This window comes from Bombina bombina, chromosome 7 (genome assembly GCF_027579735.1).
Source record: "Bombina bombina isolate aBomBom1 chromosome 7, aBomBom1.pri, whole genome shotgun sequence".
Classification (NCBI taxonomy): Eukaryota; Metazoa; Chordata; class Amphibia; order Anura; family Bombinatoridae; genus Bombina; species Bombina bombina.
The window spans coordinates 104,836,917-104,861,646 of record NC_069505.1 but is presented as its reverse complement, the minus strand read 5'-3'; the positions used below and the strand labels follow the sequence as shown (position 1 = coordinate 104,861,646).

Genomic DNA, 24,730 nt, shown 5'->3' with positions numbered 1-24,730 from the left:
CGAAGAAACAACACTAGTTGATTTGTGTGTGTGATTCTGCAGTACGTAAAGATTGAGCTAGTACCAAGATATCATCCAAATAAGGAAACATCGCAATACCCTGTTCTCTGATTACAGAGAGTAGGACACCCAGAACCTTTGAAAATAATCTTGGAGCGGTTGCTAGGCCAAATGGAAGAGCAACAAATTGGTAATGCTTGTCTAGAAAAGAGAATCTCAGAAACTGAAAATGTTCTGGATGAATCAGAATATGAAGGTATGCATCCTGCAAGTCTATTGTGGACATATAATGTCCTCGCTGAACAAAAGGCAGAATAGTCCTTATAGTCACCATCTTGAAAGTTGGTACTCTAACATAACGATTCAAAATTTTCAGATCCAGAACTGGTCTGAATAAATATTCCTTCTTTGGGACAATGAATAGATTTGAATAAAACCCCAAACCTTGTTCCAGAAGAGGAACTGGCATGATTACCCCTGAAGATTCCAGGTCTGAAACACACTTCAGGAAAGCCTGAGCCTTTACTGGATTTTACTGGGACACGTGAGAGAAAAAATCTTCTCACAGGAGGTCTTACTCTGAATCCTATTCGATACCCTTGAGAGACAATGCTCTGAATCCATTGATTTTGAACAGATTTTATCCAAATATCGTTGAAAAGCCTTAATCTGCCCCCTACCAGCTGAGCTGGAATGAGGGCTGCACCTTAATGCGGACTTAGGGGCTGACTTTGATTTCCTAAAAGGCTTGGATTTATTCCAATTTGAGGAAGATTTCCAATTGGAGGCAGATTCCTTGGGGGGAGGATAGAGTTTTTGTTCCCTATTCTGACGAAAGGAACGAAAACGGTTAGAAGCCTTAGATTTACCCTTAGGTTTTTTATCCTGAGGCAGAAAAACTCCTTTTCCCCCTAGTAACAGTTGAAATAATAGAATCCAACTGAGAACGAAATAAATTATTACCTTGGAAAGAAAGAGATAGTAATCTAGATTTAGATGTCATATCAGCATTCCAAGATTTAAGCCACAAAGCTCTTCTAGCTAATATAGCTAAAGACATGGATCTAACATCACAAATAGAATGATTAGTATGTTGCAGTAAGCAAATAATGCTAGATACGTCAGAATCCAATTCTCGTTGCGCTAAATTCTCCAACCAGAAAGTTGATGCAGCCGCTACATCAGCCAAAGAAATTACAGGCCTGAGAAGATGACCTGAATATAAACAGGCCTTCCTTAGATAAGATTCAAGCTTCCTATCTAAAGGATCCTTAAAGGAAGTACTATCTTCCATAGGAATAGTAGTACATTTAGCAAGAGTAGAAATAGCCCCATCAATTTTGGGGACCTTTTTTAAACCTTAAAAAAGGAATAAAAGAAGTACCTGGCTTATTCCATTCCTTAGAATCATATCAGAAATAGGAAAAAAACTCCTGGAGAAACCACAGGAGGTTTAAAAACAGCATTTAAACGTTTATTAGACTGAACGTCAAGAGGACTGGTTACCTCAATATCCAAAGTAATTAACACTTCTTAATAAAGAACGCATATACTCAATTTTAAATAAAATAACAGAATTTATGCTTACCTGATAAATTACTTTCTCCAACGGTGTGTCCGGTCCACGGCGTCATCCTTACTTGTGGGATATTCTCTTCCCCAACAGGAAATGGCAAAGAGTCCCAGCAAAGCTGGCCATATAGTCCCTCCTAGGCTCCGCCCACCCCAGTCATTCGACCGACGGACAGGAGGAAATACATATAGGAGAAACCATATGGTACCGTGGTGACTGTAGTTAGAGAAAATAATTCATCAGACCTGATTAAAAAACCAGGGCGGGCCGTGGACCGGACACACCGTTGGAGAAAGTAATTTATCAGGTAAGCATAAATTCTGTTTTCTCCAACATTGGTGTGTCCGGTCCACGACATCATCCTTACTTGTGGGAACCAATACCAAAGCTTTAGGACACGGATGAAGGGAGGGAGCAAATCAGGTTACCTAAACGGAAGGCACCACAGCTTGCAAAACCTTTCTCCCAAAAATAGCCTCCGAAGAAGCAAAAGTATCAAATTTGTAAAATTTGGCAAAAGTGTGCAGTGAAGACCAAGTCGCTGCCTTACATATCTGGTCAACAGAAGCCTCGTTCTTGAAGGCCCATGTGGAAGCCACAGCCCTAGTGGAGTGAGCTGTGATTCTTTCAGGAGGCTGCCGTCCGGCAGTCTCATAAGCCAATCGGATAATGCTTTTAAGCCAAAAGGAAAGAGAGGTAGCAGTTGCTTTTTGACCTCTCCTTTTACCAGAATAAACAACAAACAAGGAAGATGTTTGTCTGAAATCTTTAGTAGCCTCTAAATAGAACTTTAGAGCACGGACAACGTCCAAATTGTGTAACAAACGTTCCTTCTTTGAAACTGGATTCGGACACAAAGAAGGTACAACTATCTCCTGGTTAATATTTTTGTTAGAAACAACTTTCGGATGAAAACCAGGCTTAGTACGCAAAACCACCTTATCTGCATGGAACACCAGATAGGGCGGAGAACACTGCAGAGCAGATAACTCTGAAACTCTTCTAGCAGAAGAAATAGCAACCAAAAACAAAACTTTCCAAGATAGTAACTTAATATCTATGGAATGTAAAGGTTCAAACGGAACCCCTTGAAGAACTGAAAGAACTAGATTTAGACTCCAGGGAGGAGTCAAAGGTCTGTAAACAGGCTTGATCCTAACCAGAGCCTGAACAAATGCTTGAACATCTGGCACAGCTGCCAGTCTTTTGTGCAGTAAGACAGATAAAGCAGAGATCTGTCCCTTTAAAGAACTTGCAGATAATCCTTTCTCCAAACCTTCTTGTAGAAAGGATAGAATCTTAGGAATTTTTATCTTGTTCCATGGGAATCCTTTGGATTCACACCAACAGATATATTTTTTCCATATTTTATGGTAAATTTTTCTAGTTACAGGCTTTCTAGCCTGAATCAGAGTATCTATTACAGAATCTGAAAACCCACGCTTTGATAAAATCAAGCGTTCAATCTCCAAGCCGTCAGTTGGAGGGAAACCAGATTCGGATGTTCGAATGGACCCTGAACAAGAAGGTCCTGTCTCAAAAGTAGCTTCCATGGTGGAGCCGATGACATATTCACCAGGTCTGCATACCATGTCCTGCGTGGCCACGCAGGAGCTATCAAGATCACGAGGCCCTCTCCTGATTGATCCTGGCTACCAGCCTGGGAATGAGAGGAAACGGTGGGAATACATAAGCTAGGTTGAAGGTCCAAGGTGCTACTAGTGCATCTACTAGGGTCGCCTTGGGATCCCTGGATCTGGACCCGTAGCAAGGAACCTTGAAGCTCTGACGAGACGCCATCAGATCCATGTCTGGAATGCCCCATAATTGAGTTATTTGGGCAAAGATTTCCGGATGGAGTTCTCACTCCCCCGGATGGAATGTCTGACGACTCAGAAAATCCGCTTCCCAATTTTCCACTCCTGGGATGTGGATCGCAGACAAGTGGCAGGAGTGATCCTCCGCCCATTGAATTATTTTGGTCACTTCTTTCATCGCCAGGGAACTCCTTGTTCCCCCCTGATGATTGATATATGCAACGGTCGTCATGTTGTCTGATTGGAACCTTATGAATTTGGCCTTTGCTAGTTGAGGCCAAGCTCTGAGAGCATTGAATATCGCTCTCAGTTCCAGAATGTTTATTGGGAGAAGAGACTCTTCCCGAGACCATAGACCCTGAGCTTTCAGGGATTCCCAGACCGCGCCCCAGCCCACTAGACTGGCGTCAGTCGTGACAATGTCCCACTCTGGTCTGCGGAAGCTCATTCCCTAGGACAGATTGTCCAGGGTCAGCCACCAACGGAGTGAATCTCTGGTCTTTTGATCTACTTGAATCATCGGAGACAAGTCTGTATAATCCCCATTCCACTGTTTGAGCATGCACAGTTGTAATGGTCTTAGATGAATTCGTGCAAAAGGAACTATGTCCATTGTTGCAACCATCAATCCTATTACTTCCATGCACTGCGCTATGGAAGGACGAGGAACAGAATGAAGTACTTGACAAGAGCTTAGAAGTTTTGATTTTCTGACCTCTGTCAGAAAAATCCTCATTTCTAAGGAATCTATTATTGTTCCCAAGAAGGGAACTCTTGTCGACGGGGACAGAGAACTTTTTTTCTTTGTTCACCTTCCATCCGTGAGATCTGAGAAAGGCTAGGACGATGTCCGTATGAGCCCTTGCTTTTGACAGGGACGACGCCTGTATTAGGATGTCGTCCAAGTAAGGTACTACTGCAATGCCCCTTGGTCTTAGAACCGCTAGAAGGGACCCTAGTACCTTTGTGAAAATCCTTGGAGCAGTGGCTAATCCGAATGGAAGTGCCACAAACTGGTAATGCTTGTCCAGAAAAGCGAACCTTAGGAACTGATGATGTTCCTTGTGGATAGGAATATGTAGGTATGCATCCTTTAAATCCACGGTAGTCATAAATTGACTTTCCTGGATGGTGGGTAAGATCGTTCGAATAGTTTCCATTTTGAACGATGGTACCCTGAGAAATTTGTTTAGGATCTTCAAATCCAAAATTGGTCTGAATGTTCCCTCTTTTTTGGGAACTACGAACAGATTGGAATAAAATCCCATTCCTTGTTCTCTTATTGGAACTGGTTGTATCACTCCCATCTTTAACAGGTCTTCTACACAATGTAAGAATGCCTGTCTCTTTATTTGGTTTGAGGATAAGTGAGACCTGTGGAACCTTCCCCTTGGGGGTAGTTCCTTGAATTCCAGGAGATAACCTTGAGAAACTATTTCTAGCGCCCAAGGATCCTGAACATCTCTTGCCCAAGCCTGAGCAAAGAGAGAGAGTCTGCCCCCCACTAGATCCGGTCCCGGATCGGGGGCTATCCCTTCATGCTGTTTTGGTAGCAGTGGTAGGCTTCTTGGCCTGCTTACCCTTGTTCCAGCCTTGCATTGGTTTCCAGGCTGGTTTGGGTTGTGAGGCATTACCCTCTTGCTTAGAGGATGCAGAATTAGAGGCTGGTCCGTTTCTGCGAAAGGGACGAAAATTAGGCTTATTTTTAGCCTTAAAAGACCTATCCTGTGGGAGGGCGTGGCCCTTTCCCCCAGTGATGTCTGAAATAATCTCTTTCAATTCTGGTCCAAATAATGTTTTACCTTTGAAAGGGATGTTAAGCAATTTTGTCTTGGAAGACACATCTGCTGACCAAGACTTTAGCCAAAGCGCTCTGCGCGCCACGATAGCAAACCCTGAATTTTTCGCCGCTAATCTAGCTAATTGCAAAGCGGCATCTAAAACAAAAGAGTTAGCCAATTTAAGTGCGTGAACTCTGTCCATAACCTCCTCATATGGAGTTTCTCTACTAAGCGACTTTTCTAGTTCCTCGAACCAGAAACACGCTGCCGTAGTGACAGGAACAATACATGAAATTGGTTGTAGAAGATAACCTTGCTGTACAATAATCTTTTTAAGCAAACCTTCTAATTTTTTATCCATAGGATCTTTAAAAGCACAACTATCTTCGATAGGAATAGTAGTGCGTTTGTTTAGAGTAGAAACTGCCCCCTCGACCTTGGGGACTGTCTGCCATAAGTCCTTTCTGGGGTCGACTATAGGAAATAATTTCTTAAATATAGGGGGGGGAACAAAAGGTATGCCGGGCTTTTCCCACTCTTTATTTACTATGTCCGCCACCCGCTTGGGTATAGGAAAAGCGTCGGGGGGCACCGGAACCTCTAGGAACTTGTCCATCTTACATAATTTCTCTGGAATGACCAAATTGTCACAATCATCCAGAGTAGATAACACCTCCTTAAGCAGTGCGCGGAGATGTTCTAATTTAAATTTAAATGTCACAACATCAGGTTCAGCTTGATGAGAAATTTTTCCTGAATCTGAGATTTCTCCATCAGACAAAACCTCCCTCATGGCCCCTTCAGATTGGTGTGAGGGTATGTCAGAACAATTATCATCAGCGCCCTCTTGCTCTTCAGTGTTTAAAACAGAGCAATCGCGCTTTCTCTGATACGTAGGCATTTTGGATAAAAGATTTGCTATGGAGTTATCCATTACAGCCGTTAATTGTTGCATGGTAATAAGTATTGGCGCACTAGATGTACTAGGGGCCTCCTGTATGGGCAAAACTGGTGTAGACACAGTAGGGGATGATGTAGTATCATGTTTACTCCCCTCATTTGAGGAATCATCTTGGGCAATATCATTATCTGTGGCATTACTGTCCTTACTTTGTTTGGACGCTAAGGCACAATTATCACATAAATTTAAATGGGGAGACACATTGGCTTTCATACATATAGAACATAGCTTATCTGAAGGTACAGACATGTTAAACAGGCTTAAACTTGTCAACAAAGCACAAAAAACTTTTTAAAATAAAACCGTTACTGTCTCTTTAAATTTCAAACTGAAAACACTTTATTACTGAATATGTGAAAAAGTATGAAGGAATTGTTCAAAAATTACCAAAATTTCACCACAGTGTCTTAAAGCATTAAAAGTATTGCACACCAAATTTCAGAGCTTTAACCCTTAAAATTACGGAACCGGAGCCGTTTTTAAATGTAACCCCTATACAGTCCCAGCTATAGTCTTTGCTGAGACCCAACCAAGCCCAGAGGGGAATACGATACCAAATGACGCCTTCTAGAAGCTTTTTTAGTGATTCTTAGATCCTCACACATGCATCTGCATGCCCTGCTCTCTAAAAACAACTGCGCAGTAATGGCGCGAAAATGAGGCTCAGTCTATAACTACAAAGGCCCCCAGACTAAAAAAGGTGTCCAACACAGTGCCTGCCGTTTTTTAAACGTTCCCCAAGATTATAAATGCCAATTGTTAGCTAGAATCTGAATAATATGCCCCAATAAAGCAATCGATTTAGCCCATAAAAATGTCTACCAGTTTTTTAGCCCTTTTTAAGCCCTTTATTCTTTTATGTTTGACTAAGAAAATGGCTTACCTGTCCCCATGAGGGGAAATGACAGCCTTCCAGCATTACTCAGTCTTGTTAGAAATATGGCTAGTCATACCTTAAGCAGAAAAAGTCTGCTAACTGTTTCCCCCAACTGAAGTTACTTCATCTCAACAGTCCTATGTGGAAACAGCAATCGATTTTAGTTACTGTCTGCTAAAATCATCTTCCTCTTACAAACAGAAATCTTCATCCTTTTCTGTTTCAGAGTAAATAGTACATACCAGCACTATTTTAAAATAACAAACACTTGATAGAAGAATAAAAACTACATTAAAACACCAAAAAACTCTTAACCATCTCCGTGGAGATGTTGCCTGTGCAACGGCAAAGAGAATGACTGGGGTGGGCGGAGCCTAGGAGGGACTATATGGCCAGCTTTGCTGGGACTCTTTGCCATTTCCTGTTGGGGAAGAGAATATCCCACAAGTAAGGATGACGCCGTGGACCGGACACACCAATGTTGGAGAAAAGTAGATTTGTCAGTGTCAATGTCTGAGGAGGATCTTCTGAATCAGATAGCTCCTCATCAGAAGAGGATAAATTATCATATTGTTGGTCATTTGAAATTTCATCAACTAAATGAGAAGTTTTAAAAGACCTATTACATTTATTTGAAGGTGGAAATGCAGACAAAGCCTTCAGAATAGAATCAGAAACAAATTCTTTAAAATTTACAGGTATATTATGCACATTAGAAGTTGAAGGAACTGCAACTGGCAATGTACTATTACTGATGGACACATTATCTGCATTTAAAAGTTTATCAAAACAACTATTACAAATGACATTCGGCGACATAATTTCTACAACTTTACAACAAATGCACTTAGCTTTGGTAGAACCGATGTCAAGCAGCAATGTTCCAGCAGAAGCTTCTGAGGCAGGGTCAAAGTGAGACATCTTGCAAAATGTAAGAGAAAAAAACAACATATAAAGGAAAATGATCTATTTCCTTATATGACAGTTTCAGGAATGGGAAAAAATGCAAATAGCATAGACCTCTGACAGAGAAAAAAATCAAGAGGCAAACATCAATGGGGTATTGAAATAATGAAAAATAACCGGAAATGACACACTCGCGTCACTAATGACGCAACCGTGTGAAAGGTCTCGGTGTCAAGAATGACGCCGGAAATGACGAACTTGCGTCATAGACGTACCTTTTCGCGCCAAAACAATTTCACGCCAAAAAATGACGCAATAATACCGCCCGCAATTTGTAAGAAGTAGTCAATTGAAAAAAAGACTAAACCCCAGGTAAGAAATAAATTTCATTTTTTAAAAGATGTTTATATTCCCCAAATATGAAACTGACAGTCTGCAGAAGGAAATACATGAACCTGACTCATGGCAAATATAAGTACAATTCATATATTTAGAACTTTATATAAATGCATAAAGTGCCAAACCATAGCTGAGGTGTCTTAAGTAATAAAAAACATACTTACCAAAAGACACCCATCCACATATAGCAGATAGCCAAACCAGTACAGAAACAGTTATCAGTAGAGGTAATGGTAAATTTGAGAGTATATCGTCGATCTGAAAAGGGAGGTAGGAGATGAATCTCTACGACCGATAACAGAGAACCCATGAAATAGACCCCCGATAAGGAAATCATCGTATTCAATAAGTGATACTCCCTTCACGTCCCTCTGACATTCGCTGTACTCTGAGAGGAATCGGGCTTCAACAATGCTGAGAAGCGCATATCCTGAAAGAATTTTGTTCCCCCCTGATGATTGACGTAAGCTACAGTCGTGATGTTGTCCGACTGAAATCTGATTAATTTGGCCACTGCTAGTTGAGGCCATGCCTGAAGAGCGTTGAATATCGCCCTCAGTTCCAGAATGTTTATCGGGAGAAGAGTTTCTTCCCGAGACCATAAGCCCTGAGCTTTCAGGGAGTCCCAGACCGCACCCCAGCCTAACAGACTGGCGTTGGTCGTTACGATGATCCACTCTGGCCTGCGGAAACATATTCCTTGAGACAGGTGATCCTGAGACAACCACCAGAGAACAGAATCTCTGGTCTCCTGGTCCAACTGAATTTGAGGAGACAAATCTGCATGATCCCCATTCCACTGTTTGAGCATGCATAGTTGCAGTGGTCTGAGGTGGATCCGAGCAAAAGGGACTATGTCCATTGCCGCAACCATTAGTCCTATTGTCTCCATGCACTGAGCCACAGATGGCCGAGGAATGGAATAAAGAGCTTGGCAAGTAGTTAAGAGTTTTAGCTTTCTGACTTCCGTCAGAAATATTTTAATTTCTACCGAGTCTATCAGGGTTCCTAGGAATGGAACTCTTGTGAGGGGGGAGAGAGAACTCTTTTTGATGTTCACCTTCCACCTGTGAGACCTCAGAAAGGCCAATACAATCTCCGTGTGAGACTTGGTTCTTTGGAAAGTTGACGCCTGAATTAAGATGTCGTCTAGGTAAGGCGCCACTGCTATGCCCCGCGGTCTTAGAAGCGCCAGGAGGGACCCTAGCACCTTTGTGAAAATTCTGGGAGCAGTGGCCAACCCGAAAGGAAGAGCCACAAACTGAAAATGCTTGTCCAGAAAGGCGAACCTGAGAAACTGGTGATGATCTTTGTGGATAGGAATGTGCAGATACGCATCCTTTAGATCCACGGTAGTCATATATTGACCCTCCTGGATCATTGGTAAGATTGTCCGAATGGTCTCCATCTTGAATGATGGGACTTTGAGGAATTTGTTTAGAATTTTGAGATCCAGGATTGGTCTGAAGGTTCCTTCTTTTTTGGGAACCACAAACAGGTTTGAGTAAAACCACAGTCCTTGTTCTGCAATTGGAACTGGGTGGATCACTCCCATTGTATGTAGATCTTCTACACAGCGTAAAAATGCCTCTTTCTTTGTCTGATCTGTAGACAGACGAGAAATGTGGAACCTTCCCCTTGGAGGAGAGTCCTTGAATTCTAGAAGGTATCCCTGGGCTACAATCTCTAATGCCCAAGGATCGTGTACATCTCTTGCCCAGGCCTGAGTGAAGAGAGAGAGTCTGCCCCCTACTAGATCCGGTCCCGGATCGGGGGCTACCCCTTCATGCTGTCTTGGTGGCAGCTGCAGGCTTTTTGGCCTGTTTACCCTTATTCCAGCCCTGGTAAGGTTTCCAGTTTGCCTTGGGCTGTGAAGCGTTACCCTCTTGCTTTGCAGCCGGAGAGGATGAAGCGGGGCCATTCCTGAAATTGCGAAAGGAACGAAAATTAGCTTTGTTCTTTGTTTTAAAGGCTTTGTCCTGAGGGAGAGCATGGCCTTTTCCCCCCGGTGATATCTGAAATAATCTCTTTCAATTCAGGCCCGAATAGGGTCTTCCCTTTGAAAGGAAAGTTCAAAAGATTGGATTTAGACGACACATCGGCCGACCAGGACTTTAGCCATAGCGCCCTGCGCGCCAAAATGGCGAAACCTGAATATTTTGCCGCTAACTTAGCTATTTGGAAAGCGGCGTCAGTGATAAAAGAATTAGCTAGCTTTAGAGCCTCAATTCTATCCATAATTTCCTCATATGAGGTCTCCGTCTGGAGCGAGTCTTCCAGCGCCTCAAACCAGAAAGCAGCTGCAGTAGTTACAGGAATAATGCAGGCAATAGGTTGGAGAAGAAAACATTGTTGAACAAAAATTTTCTTAAGTAAACCCTCTAATTTTTTGTCCATAGGGTCTTTAAAAGCACAACTGTCTTCCATTGGTATGGTTGTGCGTAGATATGGGGAACATTTTCTTAAAAACAGGAGGGGGGACAAAAGGGACACCTGGCCTATCCCACTCCCTAGTAACGATATCCGCAATCGTCTTAGGGACCGGAAACGCATCCATGTAAACAGGGACCTCTAGGTACTTGTCCATTTTACACAATTTCTCTGGGATCACCAAAGGGTCACAGTCATCCAGAGTAGCTAATACCTCTCTAAGTAAAACACAGAGGTGTTCTAGTTTAAATTTAAAAGCCAATGTATCTGAATCTGTCTGTGGAGGAACCCTTCCTGAATCAGAGACTTCTCCCTCAGACATCAAATCCCTCGCTCCCACTTCAGAGTGTTGTGAGGGTATATCGGATACGGCTACCAAAGCGTCAGAATGCTCATAATCTGTTCTTAAAATGGAGCTATCACGCTTTGCAGGTAACACGGGCAGTTTAGATAAGAAGGCTGTAAGAGAATTATCCATGACTGCCGCTAAGTCTTGTAATGTAAAAGGGTTAGACGCACTAGAGGTACTAGGCGTCGCTTGCGCAGGCGTAACTGGTTGTGACACTTGGGGAGAGGCAGACGGGCTACCCTCGTTACCTTCAGTCTGAGAATCATCTTGGGCCACATTCTTAAGTGCAACAATATGATCTTTAAAGTGTATAGACATATCAGTACAAGTGGGACACATTCTGAGAGGGGGTTCCACCATGGCTTCTAAACACATTGAACAAGGATTTTCCTTAGTGCCAGACATGTTTAACAGACAAGTAGAGTACACAAACAGGCTTGGAATCACTTTAATCAAATAAAAAACACAATTTGAAAAATAACGTTACTGTGCCTTTAAGAGATAAAAAGAGCACACAATTTTACAAAACGGTGAAAAATTCAGCAATCTTTCTGAAATTTTCACAGTATGTACCTAAAGCCTTAGTAAGATTGCACCCCAAGTTTCAAAACGATTAACCCCTTAATGCCCAAACCGGAGCAGCCTAAAGCCAACACTTGGTTAAATCACTACAGCACCTTGCCACAGCCTTGCTGTGGCCCTACCTTCCCTTAGGGATCAGATTTGGGGGAATATAGCTTCTTTTAGGCCCTCAAACATCAGCAGGACCCTCCATGTGAAACAGCATGAACTTATCTGCAATTCTAAGTGCGCATCTGAGGTGCGAAATTAGGCACCTCCCACTCTACTCCGGAGCTGTGAGGCCTAGTAAATCACTCCTAAGTGACTAAAACACAGCCATGTGGTAATAACCCCAGAAAAAAACCCCAAAAGGGCTTTCAAAGTGTCTTGCAAAACGATTTTTCCTTAGCCAAACAATCTATTGCCCTGAATAAGTGTCAACCAGTATATTAGCCCTATTATGTAAGCATTCAATACCTTACTAAGTCTGTGAACATAGCTTACCCTCCCCTCATGGGGATATTGTCAGTCTCTTCTAGCATTATCTCAGTCTTGTCTAGAAATAAATGACTGAACATACCTTATTGCAAATCACCCTGCAAACTGTTCCCCCCAACTGAAGTTTTCTGGTACTCCTCAGTCCTGTGTGGGAAAAGCAGTGGATTTTAGTTACAACATGCTAAAATCATTTTCCTCTCAGCAGAAATCTTCATCACTTTTCTGCTAGAGAGTAAATAGTACAAACCGGTACCATTTAAAATAACAAACTTTTGATTGAAGATAATAAAACTACAATTCTAACACCACATTCACTTTACACTCCCGAGAGAGACCCTAGTGCTTAAAGCCAGCAAAGAGAATGACTGGGTGGAGCTAGAGGGGGAGCTATATGGACAGCTTTGCTGTGTGCTCTGTTTGCTACTTCTTGTAGGGAATGAGAATATCCCACAAGTAAAGGATGAATCCGTGGACTGGATACACCTTGCAAGAGAAATGCAGTTTTAATATTGCAATGCGTTTCTCAACCCAAATATTCGGTCGTTTCATCAGGCAAAAAAATTGGGTATATACAAACAGATGAAACGGCTGCTTTTTAAAGCCGTCACACTGTGTTTCATTGTGTCAGGGTTTTTCCCTGTATTGTTTGCCATGTGCTGCTGGCAGCCATTTTACTCACCTCTCTTGCTGACTTGGTGCATTGTGGGGGATGCTGCTCATTTCCTGCACTTACTTTTATGGCCAGACTGGTGTGCATCATCCGTGTGAGACAGGATGCAGTCTCAGAATTGTGATGTCATCACTTATTATTTAAAGGGCCTCTGTTCAGTATGCTTTGCCTTTGCGTTGTCTCAGACCTGTTTGTGAGAGTTCCTGTGTATTACCTGGCTGCCTGACGTCCTTCCTGGTTCCTGATCCCTGGCTTGTTCCTGACTCTGCTGTTTTCCTTGTTCCTGATTCCGGCTCGTCTGACTATTCGCTTTGGCTCCTGACTCGGCTTGTCTGACTACCATCTCTGGTTTTGACTCCTGGCTTGTTATTTGACTTATGGACTTTTTATTATTTTTTGCTATTAATAAAAGGTGTGATTATTTTTGCACTTCTCGTCTCAGTCTGATTCCTGGCACCCTGACACATTGGCTATCCATCGTTTTCAGAATATCCAATGGGAAGGGAGGTAAGTCTGCTAAAAGACACTTGTATTCAGTTTCTTATATGTGTATTATTTAAAATTTTACCTAATTTATAAAACGGGTAAATATTGCATTTGCATATCACCTTTGGTTTAAAAAGGTAATAATTAATAGAAAATATATTTTGTATAATACAATTTTAAGTCTAAGAAATGACAGATAATCAAAAGGCTGGTAGTTTTCTTAGGTTTCTTAGACTCAAAATTGTATTATACAAAATATATTTTCTATTAATTATTACAATACAATCCTCCTTTTTAAACCAAAGGTGATATGCAATATTTACCCATTTTGTAAATTAGGTAAAATTTTAAATAATACACATTACTACATTTTAACCTTTTACGGAGGTGCCTGTCTTTTGCTTCCACGGAAGTTTTTTACATTTGCATCACTTCATCAGTGATCTTTCTATACTGCTTTGTTTGCTGGTGTTGCGGCTTGGACGCTGACAGACCAAAAACCTGAGACAGGATCCACCCTGATACGGGAGAAGTATCCAGTTTGCTGACCACTGTGACTGTCAGCCTGCCTGTTTGCACTGCATAAGTGCCATCACAAATTGTGAGTTTTACTCTTTCTTTATTCTGACCATATTGCATAAGGATTTCACTATGAGGCGCCCCTTTCTATTTCTTATCTAGATTATCGAGGTGAATTGAGAACGTTCTCCATAGAATTGGATTATTAATCTATGGACTCTATTATCAAACTAATTTTTTTCAACAACCGTTACTATGTGCATTTAAATTACATTTGTTTACATTGACAACATTTGTATCTTTTTTATAATTATTTTATTTACTTATATCTTATCAGTGCGCCACCTCTCTAGGTGTTATTCACTTAGTTTTTGATTATTTGAACTTTCAATAGCACCCTGGCAAAATTGAAATTTACTGTTCGTGGGAGTGCTCTTATTTCAGTGGATTATATATATATATATATATATATATATATATATATATATATATATGTGTGTGTGTGTAATTTTATATATATATATATATATATATATATATATATATATATATATATATATACATATGTATAACATTATAAGTTATAAAAGTAATTTCATATTTTAGTTAGATAACTCCAGGCAACTCCCTCCCTGAACAAGCCTATGCAGAAGAAGCTGATTGCTTGCAATCAATGATCGGTCCACAGCACTTCAATAAAAGTTTACTTTATCAGTTACAGATAAAACAAAAAAGTGACGTTTCAGGGTTGCCCCACTGATCATATAATTCTTTTCCTCTTACTTCATGCTCATTCCTTTACTCCTTAGAGAGATTTTCAAATAAAAAGAGTGCTGAATTCCATTACTTTTGGATATAAAGAAGATTATCAGTTATATCCATATCTTTCTTTCAAGGTCATATATATATATATATATATATATATATAGAGTACTTGTAAAGTGCGGCTAATCACCCGTAAGGGTCTCAAGGCGCTGCTCATTTTATCAACCTCGGAAGGATGAAAGGCTGAGTGGACCTCGCCGGGGATCGAAGCTGCAACCCTTGGGTTGCTACAGAGCTCAGCCACAGTGCCTTAGCATGCTGACCTATCTGTCCGGTCAGATAGGTCAGCATGCTAAGATAACATTATAAGTTATAAAAGTAATTTCATATTTTAGTTAGATCACTCCAGGCAACTCCCTCCCTGTACAAGCCTATGCAGCAGAAGCTGATTCCTTCCCCCACCCGCGGTACACAACTGAGAGCGCAGCGTCTCAGCTCCTACCTTGTGTGGGTGGCGTCTAGGAAGCCTAAGCTCATCTCCCGCCTCCCTCCCTGTTGTGTTACAGGGTGTACAGTGCTAGTGCAGGAAGCAGACGCAGAGCACGGGACTCACATCATTCCTCTCTCACTGCGGCACTAATTTAGAGCAGCTGCCTTGCACATGGGAGTGATGTGCGCTCAAAGCAGCCGCTTGCTCTGTGGCCACTGGTCTCCCTCACATCTACTATTGACCCCAGCCGGGTGGGGTGGCTCACCGGATTATGTCCCGGCAGGCCAATCAGACTCTGGGAAGTGGGAGGTCTCAGCCGGTGGGTTTGGGGTTAGTCGCGCAGGGAGAGGAGGGGCCTGGCTTTGGCCTGATGCCGCACTGAGCTTGAGAATAGGCTGGGGCTGATGGTGATGCCTCACTTTCCCCATCCCTCCGGTGTTGCGCAAACTGATATTTTGCCTGTGCTGCAACAAGAGTGAAGATGCGCGGCCGCACTTCCGCTCACCTTAGCGGGAACATTGGACATGTTGATTTTTTAAACCTTTTGTTCTTTATTGTTTTATGTTCATTAAAGGGACATAAAACCCACATTATTTCTTTCATGATTTAGACAGAGCATGCAATTTTAAATACTTTTCCAGTGTATTTTTATTATCTAATTTGCTTTGTTCTCTTTGTATCCTTTGCTGAAAAGTATACCTAGGTAGGCTCAGAAGCTACTAATTGGTGGCTGTATATATATATATATATATATATATATATATATATATATATATATATATATATATGCCTCTTATTATTGGCTTTCAACTAAGTCCCAGTAGTGCATTGCTGCTCCTTCAACAAAGGGTACCAAGAGAATGAAGCAAATAAGATTATAGAAGTGAATTGGAAAGGTGTTTAAAATTGTATGATCAATTTGAATCATGAAAGAAAAATATTGTGTTTCAAGTCCCTTTAAAGTCTATATATTTTTATTTTCTGTTTTGCTGACATTCTACTTCAGAAAGAGGAGATAAGCACCCTATGGTTACATTATAGCATTTGGTGATGGTATCTATAAAGTTGTCAGTGCTAGATCTGATGCCAGAGGCGGAATTGTATCTCTATAGGTTTCAGTGCTAAAAACTGTGACAGTGCTGTATATAGATTCATTTTGTAAGGCTCAGTCTGTGAAAGTCTATCATTATACATCATTTGTCTGGTGTCCCCGGGTCTTACCAAGCTGAAGACGGTGGGTCTTGTCAGAAAATATGACTCTGAACCATCCAGGCTCCGAACACTCAAAGGCTTTACCACATGACAAAAGAACCTTGTTATCTAGGAAATGTCTCCAAAGTATCACTTCTTCTTCAAAGGTGGGAGCCTGTAGATACTGCAAATAATAAAAAGCATGCTGGTAAGAAATTCAGTAAGAACATAGAACAATTCAGGGAAAATAGACCATGCACAAAAGAAATGGCACATAAGAATTGTGCACCATGTTAAGAAACACTTGAACAGGATGTGGGATTAGTGAAGCAACTAACTGGAACAAAACACAATTACTTTAACTTTCTAATTTACTTCTTATATCTAATTTGCTTCATTCTCTTGATGATATTCTTTGCTGAAAAGCATATCTATATAGGCTCAATAGCTGCTGATTGGTGGTTGCACATAGATGCCTTGTGTGATTGGCTCACCCATGTGCATTGTTATTTCTTCAACAAAGGATGTCTAAAGAATTAAGCAAATTAGATAATAGAAGCAAATTGGAATTTTGTTTAAAATTGCATTCTCTTTCTGAATCATGAAAGAAAAATTTTGGGTTTAGTGTCTCTTTAATTTTTATCTACACAAACAGTTAGCATTCTATGAGCAAATGACAGTACTGTGGAAAATATATGTTAGAATCAAAATATACATATGTTTAATAGCTGCGTGACATGTAACTATTTAATTTTAGCAGATCATTTTACATCACACGTGGATTCACAGATAAAACATGTAAGACTAATCATATTGTCAATTTCGAAATTTGTTGTGTAGAATGACCATGTGGCTCATCCTATGTAGGGAAAACAAAAACATAATTTATGCTTACCTGATAAATTTATTTCTCTTGTAGTGTAGTCAGTCCACGGGTCATCCATTACTTATGGGATTATATCTCTTCCCCAACAGGAAGTTGCAAGAGGATCACCCAAGCAGAGCTGCTATATAGCTCCTCCCCTCACATGTCATATCCAGTCATTCGACCGAAACAAGACGAGAAAGGAGAAACCATAGGGTGCAGTGGTGACTGGAGTTTAATTAAAATTTAGATCTGCCTTAAAAGACAGGGCGGGCCGTGGACTGACTACACTACAAGAGAAATAAATTTATCAGGTAAGCATAAATTATGTTTTCTCTTGTTAAGTGTAGTCAGTCCACGGGTCATCCATTACTTATGGGATACCAATACCAAAGCTAAAGTACACGGATGAAGGGAGGGACAAGGCAGGAACTTTAAACGGAAGGAACCACTGCCTGAAGCACCTTTCTCCCAAAAATAACCTCTGAAGAAGCAAAAGTGTCAAATTTGTAAAATTTTTAAAAAGTGTGAAGTGAAGACCAAGTTGCAGCCTTGCAAATCTGTTCAACAGAGGCCTCATTTTTAAAGGCCCAGGTGGAAGCCACAGCTCTAGTAGAATGAGCTGTAATTCTTTCAGGAGGCTGCTGTCCAGCAGTCTCATAGGCTAAACGTATTATGCTACGAAGCCAAAAAGAGAGAGAGGTAGCCGAAGCCTTTTGACCTCTCCTCTGTCCAGAGTAAACGACAAACAGGGAAGAAGTTTGACGAAAATCTTTAGTTGCCTGCAAATAGAACTTCAGGGCACGAACTACGTCCAGATTATGCAAAAGTCGTTCCTTCTTTGAAGAAGGGTTAGGACACAAAGATGGAACAACAATCTCTTGATTGATATTCCTGTTAGAAACTACCTTAGGTAAGAACCCAGGTTTAGTACGCAGAACTACCTTGTCTGAATGAAAAATCAGATAAGGAGAATCACAATGTAAGGCAGATAACTCAGAGACTCTTCGAGCCGAGGAAATAGCCATCAAAAACAGAACTTTCCAAGATAACAGCTTGATATCAATGGAATGAAGGGGTTCAAATGGAACGCCTAGCAGAACGTTAAGAACTAAGTTTAAGCTCCACGGCGGAGCAACAGTCTTAAACACAGGCTTAATCCTAGCCAAAGCCTGACAAAAAGCCTGAACGTCTGGAACTTCTGCCAGACGTTTGTGTAGAAGAATAGACAGAGCAGAAATCTGTCCCTTTAACGAACTAGCAGATAAGCCCTTTTCTAAACCCTCTTGTAGAAAAGACAATATCCTAGGAATCCTAACCTTACTCCATGAGTAACTCTTGGATTCGCACCAATATAAATATTTACGCCATATCTTATGGTAAATTTTTCTGGTAACAGGTTTCCTAGCCTGTATTAAGGTATCAATAACCGACTCCGAGAAGCCATGCTTTGATAGAATCAAGCGTTCAAACTCCATGCAGTCAGCCTCAGAGAAATTAGATTTGGATGGTTGAAAGGACCCTGAATTAGAAGGTCCTGCCTCAGAGGCAGAGACCATGGTGGACAGGACGACATGTCCACTAGGTCTGCATACCAGGTCCTGCGTGGCCACGCAGGCGCTATCAGAATCACCGATGCTCTCTCCTGTTTGATCTTGGCAATCAGTCGAGGAAGCATCGGAAATGGTGGAAACACATAAGCCATGTTGAAGACCCAAGGTGCTGTCAGAGCATCTATCAGCACCGCTCCCGGGTCCCTGGACCTGGATCCGTAACAAGGAAGCTTGGCGTTCTGGCGAGACGCCATGAGATCCAGATCTGGTTTGCCCCAACGATGAATCAGTTGAGCGAAGACCTCCGGATGAAGTTCCCACTCCCCCGGTTGAAAAGTCTGGCAACTTAGAAAATCCGCCTCCCAGTTCTCCACGCCTGGGATGTAGATCGCTGACAGGTGGCAAGAGTGAGACTCTGCCCAGCTAATTATCTTTGAGACTTCCAACATCGCTAGGGAACTTCTGGTTCCCCCTTGATGGTTGATGTAAGCCACAGTCGTGATGTTGTCCGACTGAAATCTGATGAACCACAGAGTTGCTAACTGAGGCCAAGCTAGAAGAGCATTGAATATTGCTCTTAACTCCAGAATATTTATTGGGAGGAGTTTCTCCTCCTGAGTCCATGATCCCTGAGCCTTCAGGGAATTCCAGACTGCGCCCCAACCTAGAAGGCTGGCATCTGTTGTTACAATCGTCCAATCTGGCCTGCGAAAGGTCATCCCCTTGGACAGATGGGGCCGAGAAAGCCACCATAGAAGAGATTCTCTGGTCTCTTGATCCAGATTTAACCGAGGGGACAAATCTAAGTAATCCCCATTCCACTGACTTAGCATGCACAATTGCAGCGGTCTGAGATGCAGGCGCGCAAATGGCACTATGTCCATTGCCGCTACCATTAAGCCGATTACTTCCATGCACTGAGCTACTGACGGGTGTGGAATGGAATGAAGGGCACGGCAAGCATTTAGAAGTTTTGATAACCTGGCCTCCGTCAGGTAAATTCTCATCTCTACAGAATCTATAAGAGTCCCTAGGAAGGGAACCCTTGTAAGTGGTAATAGAGAACTCTTTTCAACGTTCACCTTCCACCCATGCGACCTCAGAAATGCCAGAACTATCTCTGTATGAGACTTGGCAGTTTGAAAACTTGACGCTTGTATCAGAATGTCGTCTAGGTACGGAGCTACCGCTATGCCTCGCGGTCTTAGTACCGCCAGAAGTGAGCCCAGAACCTTTGTAAAGATTCTTGGAGCCGTAGCTAAGCCGAAGGGAAGAGCTACAAACTGGCAATGCCTGTCTAGGAAGGCAAATCTTAGGTACTGATAATGATCCTTGTGAATCGGTATGTGAAGGTAGGCATCCTTTAAGTCCACTGTGGTCATGTACTGACCCTCTTGGATCATGGGTAGGATGGTTCGAATAGTTTCCATTTTGAATGATGGAACTCTTAGGAATTTGTTTAGGATTTTTAAGTCCAAGATTGGTCTGAAGGTTCCCTCTTTCTTGGGAACCACAAATAGATTTGAATAGAATCCTTGCCCGTGTTCCGTCCGCGGAACTGGGTGGATCACCCCCATTAGTAAGAGGTCTTGTACACAGCGTAGAAACGCCTCTTTCTTTATTTGGTTTGCTGATAACCTTGAAAGATGAAATCTCCCTTGTGGAGGAGAAGCTTTGAAGTCCAGAAGATATCCCTGAGATATGATCTCCAACGCCCAGGGATCCTGGACATCTCTTGCCCAAGCCTGGGCAAAGAGAGAAAGTCTGCCCCCCACTAGATCCGTTTCCGGATAGGGGGCCCTCTCTTCATGCTGTCTTAGGGGCAGCAGCAGGTTTTCTGGCCTGCTTGCCCTTGTTCCAGGACTGGTTAGTTTTCCAGCCCTGTCTGTAACGAGCAACAGCTCCTTCCTGTTTTGGAGCGGAGGAAGTTGATGCTGCTCCTGCCTTGAGGTTACGAAAGGCACGAAAATTAGACTGTTTGGCCTTTGATTTGGCCCTGTCCTGAGGCAGAGCATGGCCCTTACCTCCCGTAATGTCAGCGATAATTTCTTTCAAGCCGGGCCCGAATAAGGTCTGCCCTTTGAAAGGAATATTAAGCAATTTAGATTTAGAAGTCACGTCAGCTAACCAGGATTTAAGCCATAGCGCTCTGCGCGCTTGGATGGCGAATCCGGAGTTCTTAGCCATAAGTTTGGTTAAATGTACGACGGCATCAGAAACAAATGCGTTAGCTAGCTTAAGTGCTTTAAGCTTGTTCATAATTTCATCCAATGGAGCTGTGCGAATGGCCTCTTCCAGAGACTCAAACCAGAATGCCACCGCAGCAGTGACAGGCGCAATGCATGCAAGGGGCTGTAAGATAAAACCTTGTTGAACAAACATTTTCTTAAGGTAACCTAATCTTTTATCCATTGGATCTGAAAAAGCACAACTATCCTCCACCGGGATAGTGGTACGCTTAGCCAAAGTAGAAACTGCTCCCTCCACCTTAGGGACCGTCTGCCATAAGTCCCGTGTGGTGGCGTCTATTGGAAACATTTTCCTAAATATAGGAGGGGGGGGGAAAAGGCACACCGGGTCTATCCCACTCCTTGCTAATAATTTCTGTAAGCCTCTTAGGTATAGGAAAAACGTCAGTACACACCGGTACCGCATAGTATCTATCCAGCCTACATAATTTCTCTGGAATTGCAACCGTGTTACAATCATTCAGAGCCGCTAATACCTCCCCTAGCAATACGCGGAGGTTCTCAAGCTTAAATTTAAAATTAGAAATCTCTGAATCCAGTCTCCCTGGATCAGATCCGTCACCCACAGAATGAAGCTCTCCGTCCTCATGTTCTGCAAATTGTGACGCAGTATCGGACATGGCTCTCCCATCATCAGCGCGCTCTGTCCTTAACCCAGAGCAATCGCGCTTGCCTCTTAATTCTGGCAATTTAGATAATACTTCTGTCATAACAGTAGCCATGTCTTGCAAAGTGATTTGTATGGGCCTCTCTGATGTACTTGGCGCCACAATATCACGCACCTCCTGAGCGGGAGGAGAAGGTACTGAAACGTGAGGAGAGTTAGTCGGCATAACTTCCCCCTCGTTGTCTGGTGATAATTTCCTTACATGTAAAGATTGACTTTTATTTAAAGTGACATCAATGCATTTAGTACACAAATTTCTATGGGGCTCCACATTGGCCTTCAAACATAGTGAACAAAGAGATTCATCTGTGTCAGACATGTTTAAACAGACTAGCAATGAGACTAGCAAGCTTGGAAAATACTTTCAAATAAATTTACAAGCAATATAAAAAACACTACTGCGCCTTTAAGAAGCACAAAAAGCTGTCACAGTTGAAATAACAATGAACCAAATTAGTTATAGCAACCAAATTTTCACAGTAAATGAATTAAGTTAGCAAAGGATTGCACCCACCAGCAAAAGGATGATTAACCCCTTAATACCCAAAAAACGGATAACAATTTAATAATTAACGTTTTTATCACAGTCAAACACACTGTCACAGGTCTGCTGTGACTGATTACCTCCCTCAAAATGAATTTTGAAGACCCCTGAGCTCTCTAGAGACGTCCTGGATCATGGAGGATGAAGTAGGAAGATTGTGACTGAATTTTTACTGCGCAAAAAAACGCTAAAATAGGCCCCTCTCACTCATATTACAACAGTGGGGAAGCTCAGTTAACTGTTTCTATGCAGAAAACAGGATAGCCATGTGGTAAAAATCATGCCCCAATAAGTTTTATCACCAAGTACCTCACAAAAAAACGATTAACATGCTAGTAAACGTTTTAAAAGCTATGAAGTGTTATTAATAAGCCTGCTACCAGTCGCTTTTACTGCAGTTAAGGCTCATACATTACTTCAGTATTAACAGTATTTTCTGAGTCAAATTCCATTCCCTAGAAAAATACTTCCGTGTACACACACTCATCAGCCTGATACCAGTCGCTACCACTGCATTTAAGGCTGAACTTACATTACATTGGTATTAGCAGTATTTTCTCAGTCAATTCCATTCCTTAGAAAAATAATTTACTGCACATACCTCGTTTGCAGGGGGGCCCTGCATGCTATTCCCCTTTTCTGAAGTTACCTCACTCCTCAGAATGTATGAGAACAGCCAGTGGATCTTAGTTACGTCTGCTAAGATCATAGAAAACGCAGGCAGATTCTTCTTCTAATGCTGCCTGAGAACAAACAGCACACTCCGGTGCCATTTAAAATAAACTTTTGATTGAAGAAATAAACTAAGTTTAAAAACACCACAGACCTCTCACAACGACCTATCTTTAGTTAGGTTGCAAGAGAATGACTGGGTATGACATGTGAGGGGAGGAGCTATATAGCAGCTCTGCTTGGGTGATCCTCTTGCAACTTCCTGTTGGGGAAGAGATATAATCCCATAAGTAATCTATGGCCCGTGGACTGACTACACTTAACAAGAGAAATGTATGCTTAAAGAATGCTTCGCTTTACACAGGAAACATTAAAGAGGTGCTTATGAAAGTTGGTAAGCCAGTACATTTGGTCGCAAACATTTCTTAAAAATCGGGCATAATGTTGCAACTTTACGATATTTCCCAAATGATTACATAAATCTTTTAAGCATGAGCAAATATTAAAATTATATAGGCATTAATCTCATAGCATATATCAAAACTGCATTAAAAAAAAACCTAAATCCTTTTACACTGCAATTTAAAGGAACAGTCTAGTCAAAATGAAATATTCTTGATTCAGATAGGGCATGTCATTTTAAACTTTCCAATTTACTTTTATCATCAAATTTGATTTGTTCTCTTTGTTGAAAGCTAAACCTAAGTAGGCTCATATGCTAATTTCTAAGCCCTTGAAGGCCGCCTCTTATCTCAGTAAATTTGAAAGTTTTTCACAGCTAGACAGCGTTAGTTTGTGTATGCCATATAGATAACATTGTGCTTATTCCCGTGGATTTATTTATGAGTCAGCACTGATTGGCTAAAATGCAAGTCTGTCAAAAGAACTTAAATAAGGTAGTCTGCAGAGGCTTAGATACAAGGTAATCAAAGAGGTGATAAGTATATTAATATAACTGTGTTGTAATAAAGGGATTATCTATCTTTTTAAGCAATACACATTCTGCAGTAGACTGTCTCTTTTAAGCACTATTTAGAAGATTTCCATGAGCCGTTCAGGGATAACACCTCTTGAAAAGTCTGGTGGAATTCATGTTCCTTGCCTCCTTTGCTGTGGCCAATTAGGGACATATATTAAGAAGCATGTAATCTGAGTGAACCAATAACTGTCTAGAATGTTGCAGCCTTAGACAGTACTCACCATGTTAGAGCAAACTGATTACATAATTAGATATTTTGCAAACTAAGGGCCGGATGATCTAAAGCTCTATGGTCTGGTGACATTATCTAAGAAGTCTCATCAGTACTCACGACCCAATCACTGTGTAAAATGTTGCAGGCTTAGGTAAGTTTTAACATTCGTAAAGGTACAGTAAATGCTGTGAAACATGTCACATGGAAACATAAGGCTAGCCTTACCTTTTAAAACACAAAGATTTATACCACTAAAAAAGGTTTACTCATCTTGCACAGATGTCATCTTAAATCACTGCCTAATCACAGTGAGCCCGCATGGGCCGCTCAACTAGAGGTAAAGCTGTCTGATGTTTTATGTAGTGCTGGGTGTGGATGAGACACCTACATTATAACATAAAATCTAAAAAACAGAATTTATGTTTACCTGATAAATTACTTTCTCCAACGGTGTGTCCGGTCCACGGCGTCATCCTTACTTGTGGGATATTCTCTTCCCCAACAGGAAATGGCAAAGAGCCCAGCAAAGCTGGTCACATGATCCCTCCTAGGCTCCGCCTACCCCAGTCATTCGACCGACGTTAAGGAGGAATATTTGCATAGGAGAAACCATATGATACCGTGGTGACTGTAGTTAAAGAAAATAAATTATCAGACCTGATTAAAAAACCAGGGCGGGCCGTGGACCGGACACACCGTTGGAGAAAGTAATTT

The 24,730-nt window shown here is 41.7% G+C and overlaps 1 protein-coding gene across 1 annotated transcript in view; it reads right to left on the bottom strand.

The window, feature by feature from the left end:
• The window catches only part of ACCS (1-aminocyclopropane-1-carboxylate synthase homolog (inactive)), a 162,631-nt gene that overhangs the window by 4,627 nt on the left and 133,274 nt on the right, over nucleotides 1-24,730 (bottom strand). The window contains exon 14 of the mRNA XM_053720233.1: nucleotides 16,304-16,457. Coding sequence (XP_053576208.1) covers nucleotides 16,304-16,457 — 154 coding nt within the window. The remainder of the gene's footprint in view (nucleotides 1-16,303; nucleotides 16,458-24,730) is intronic.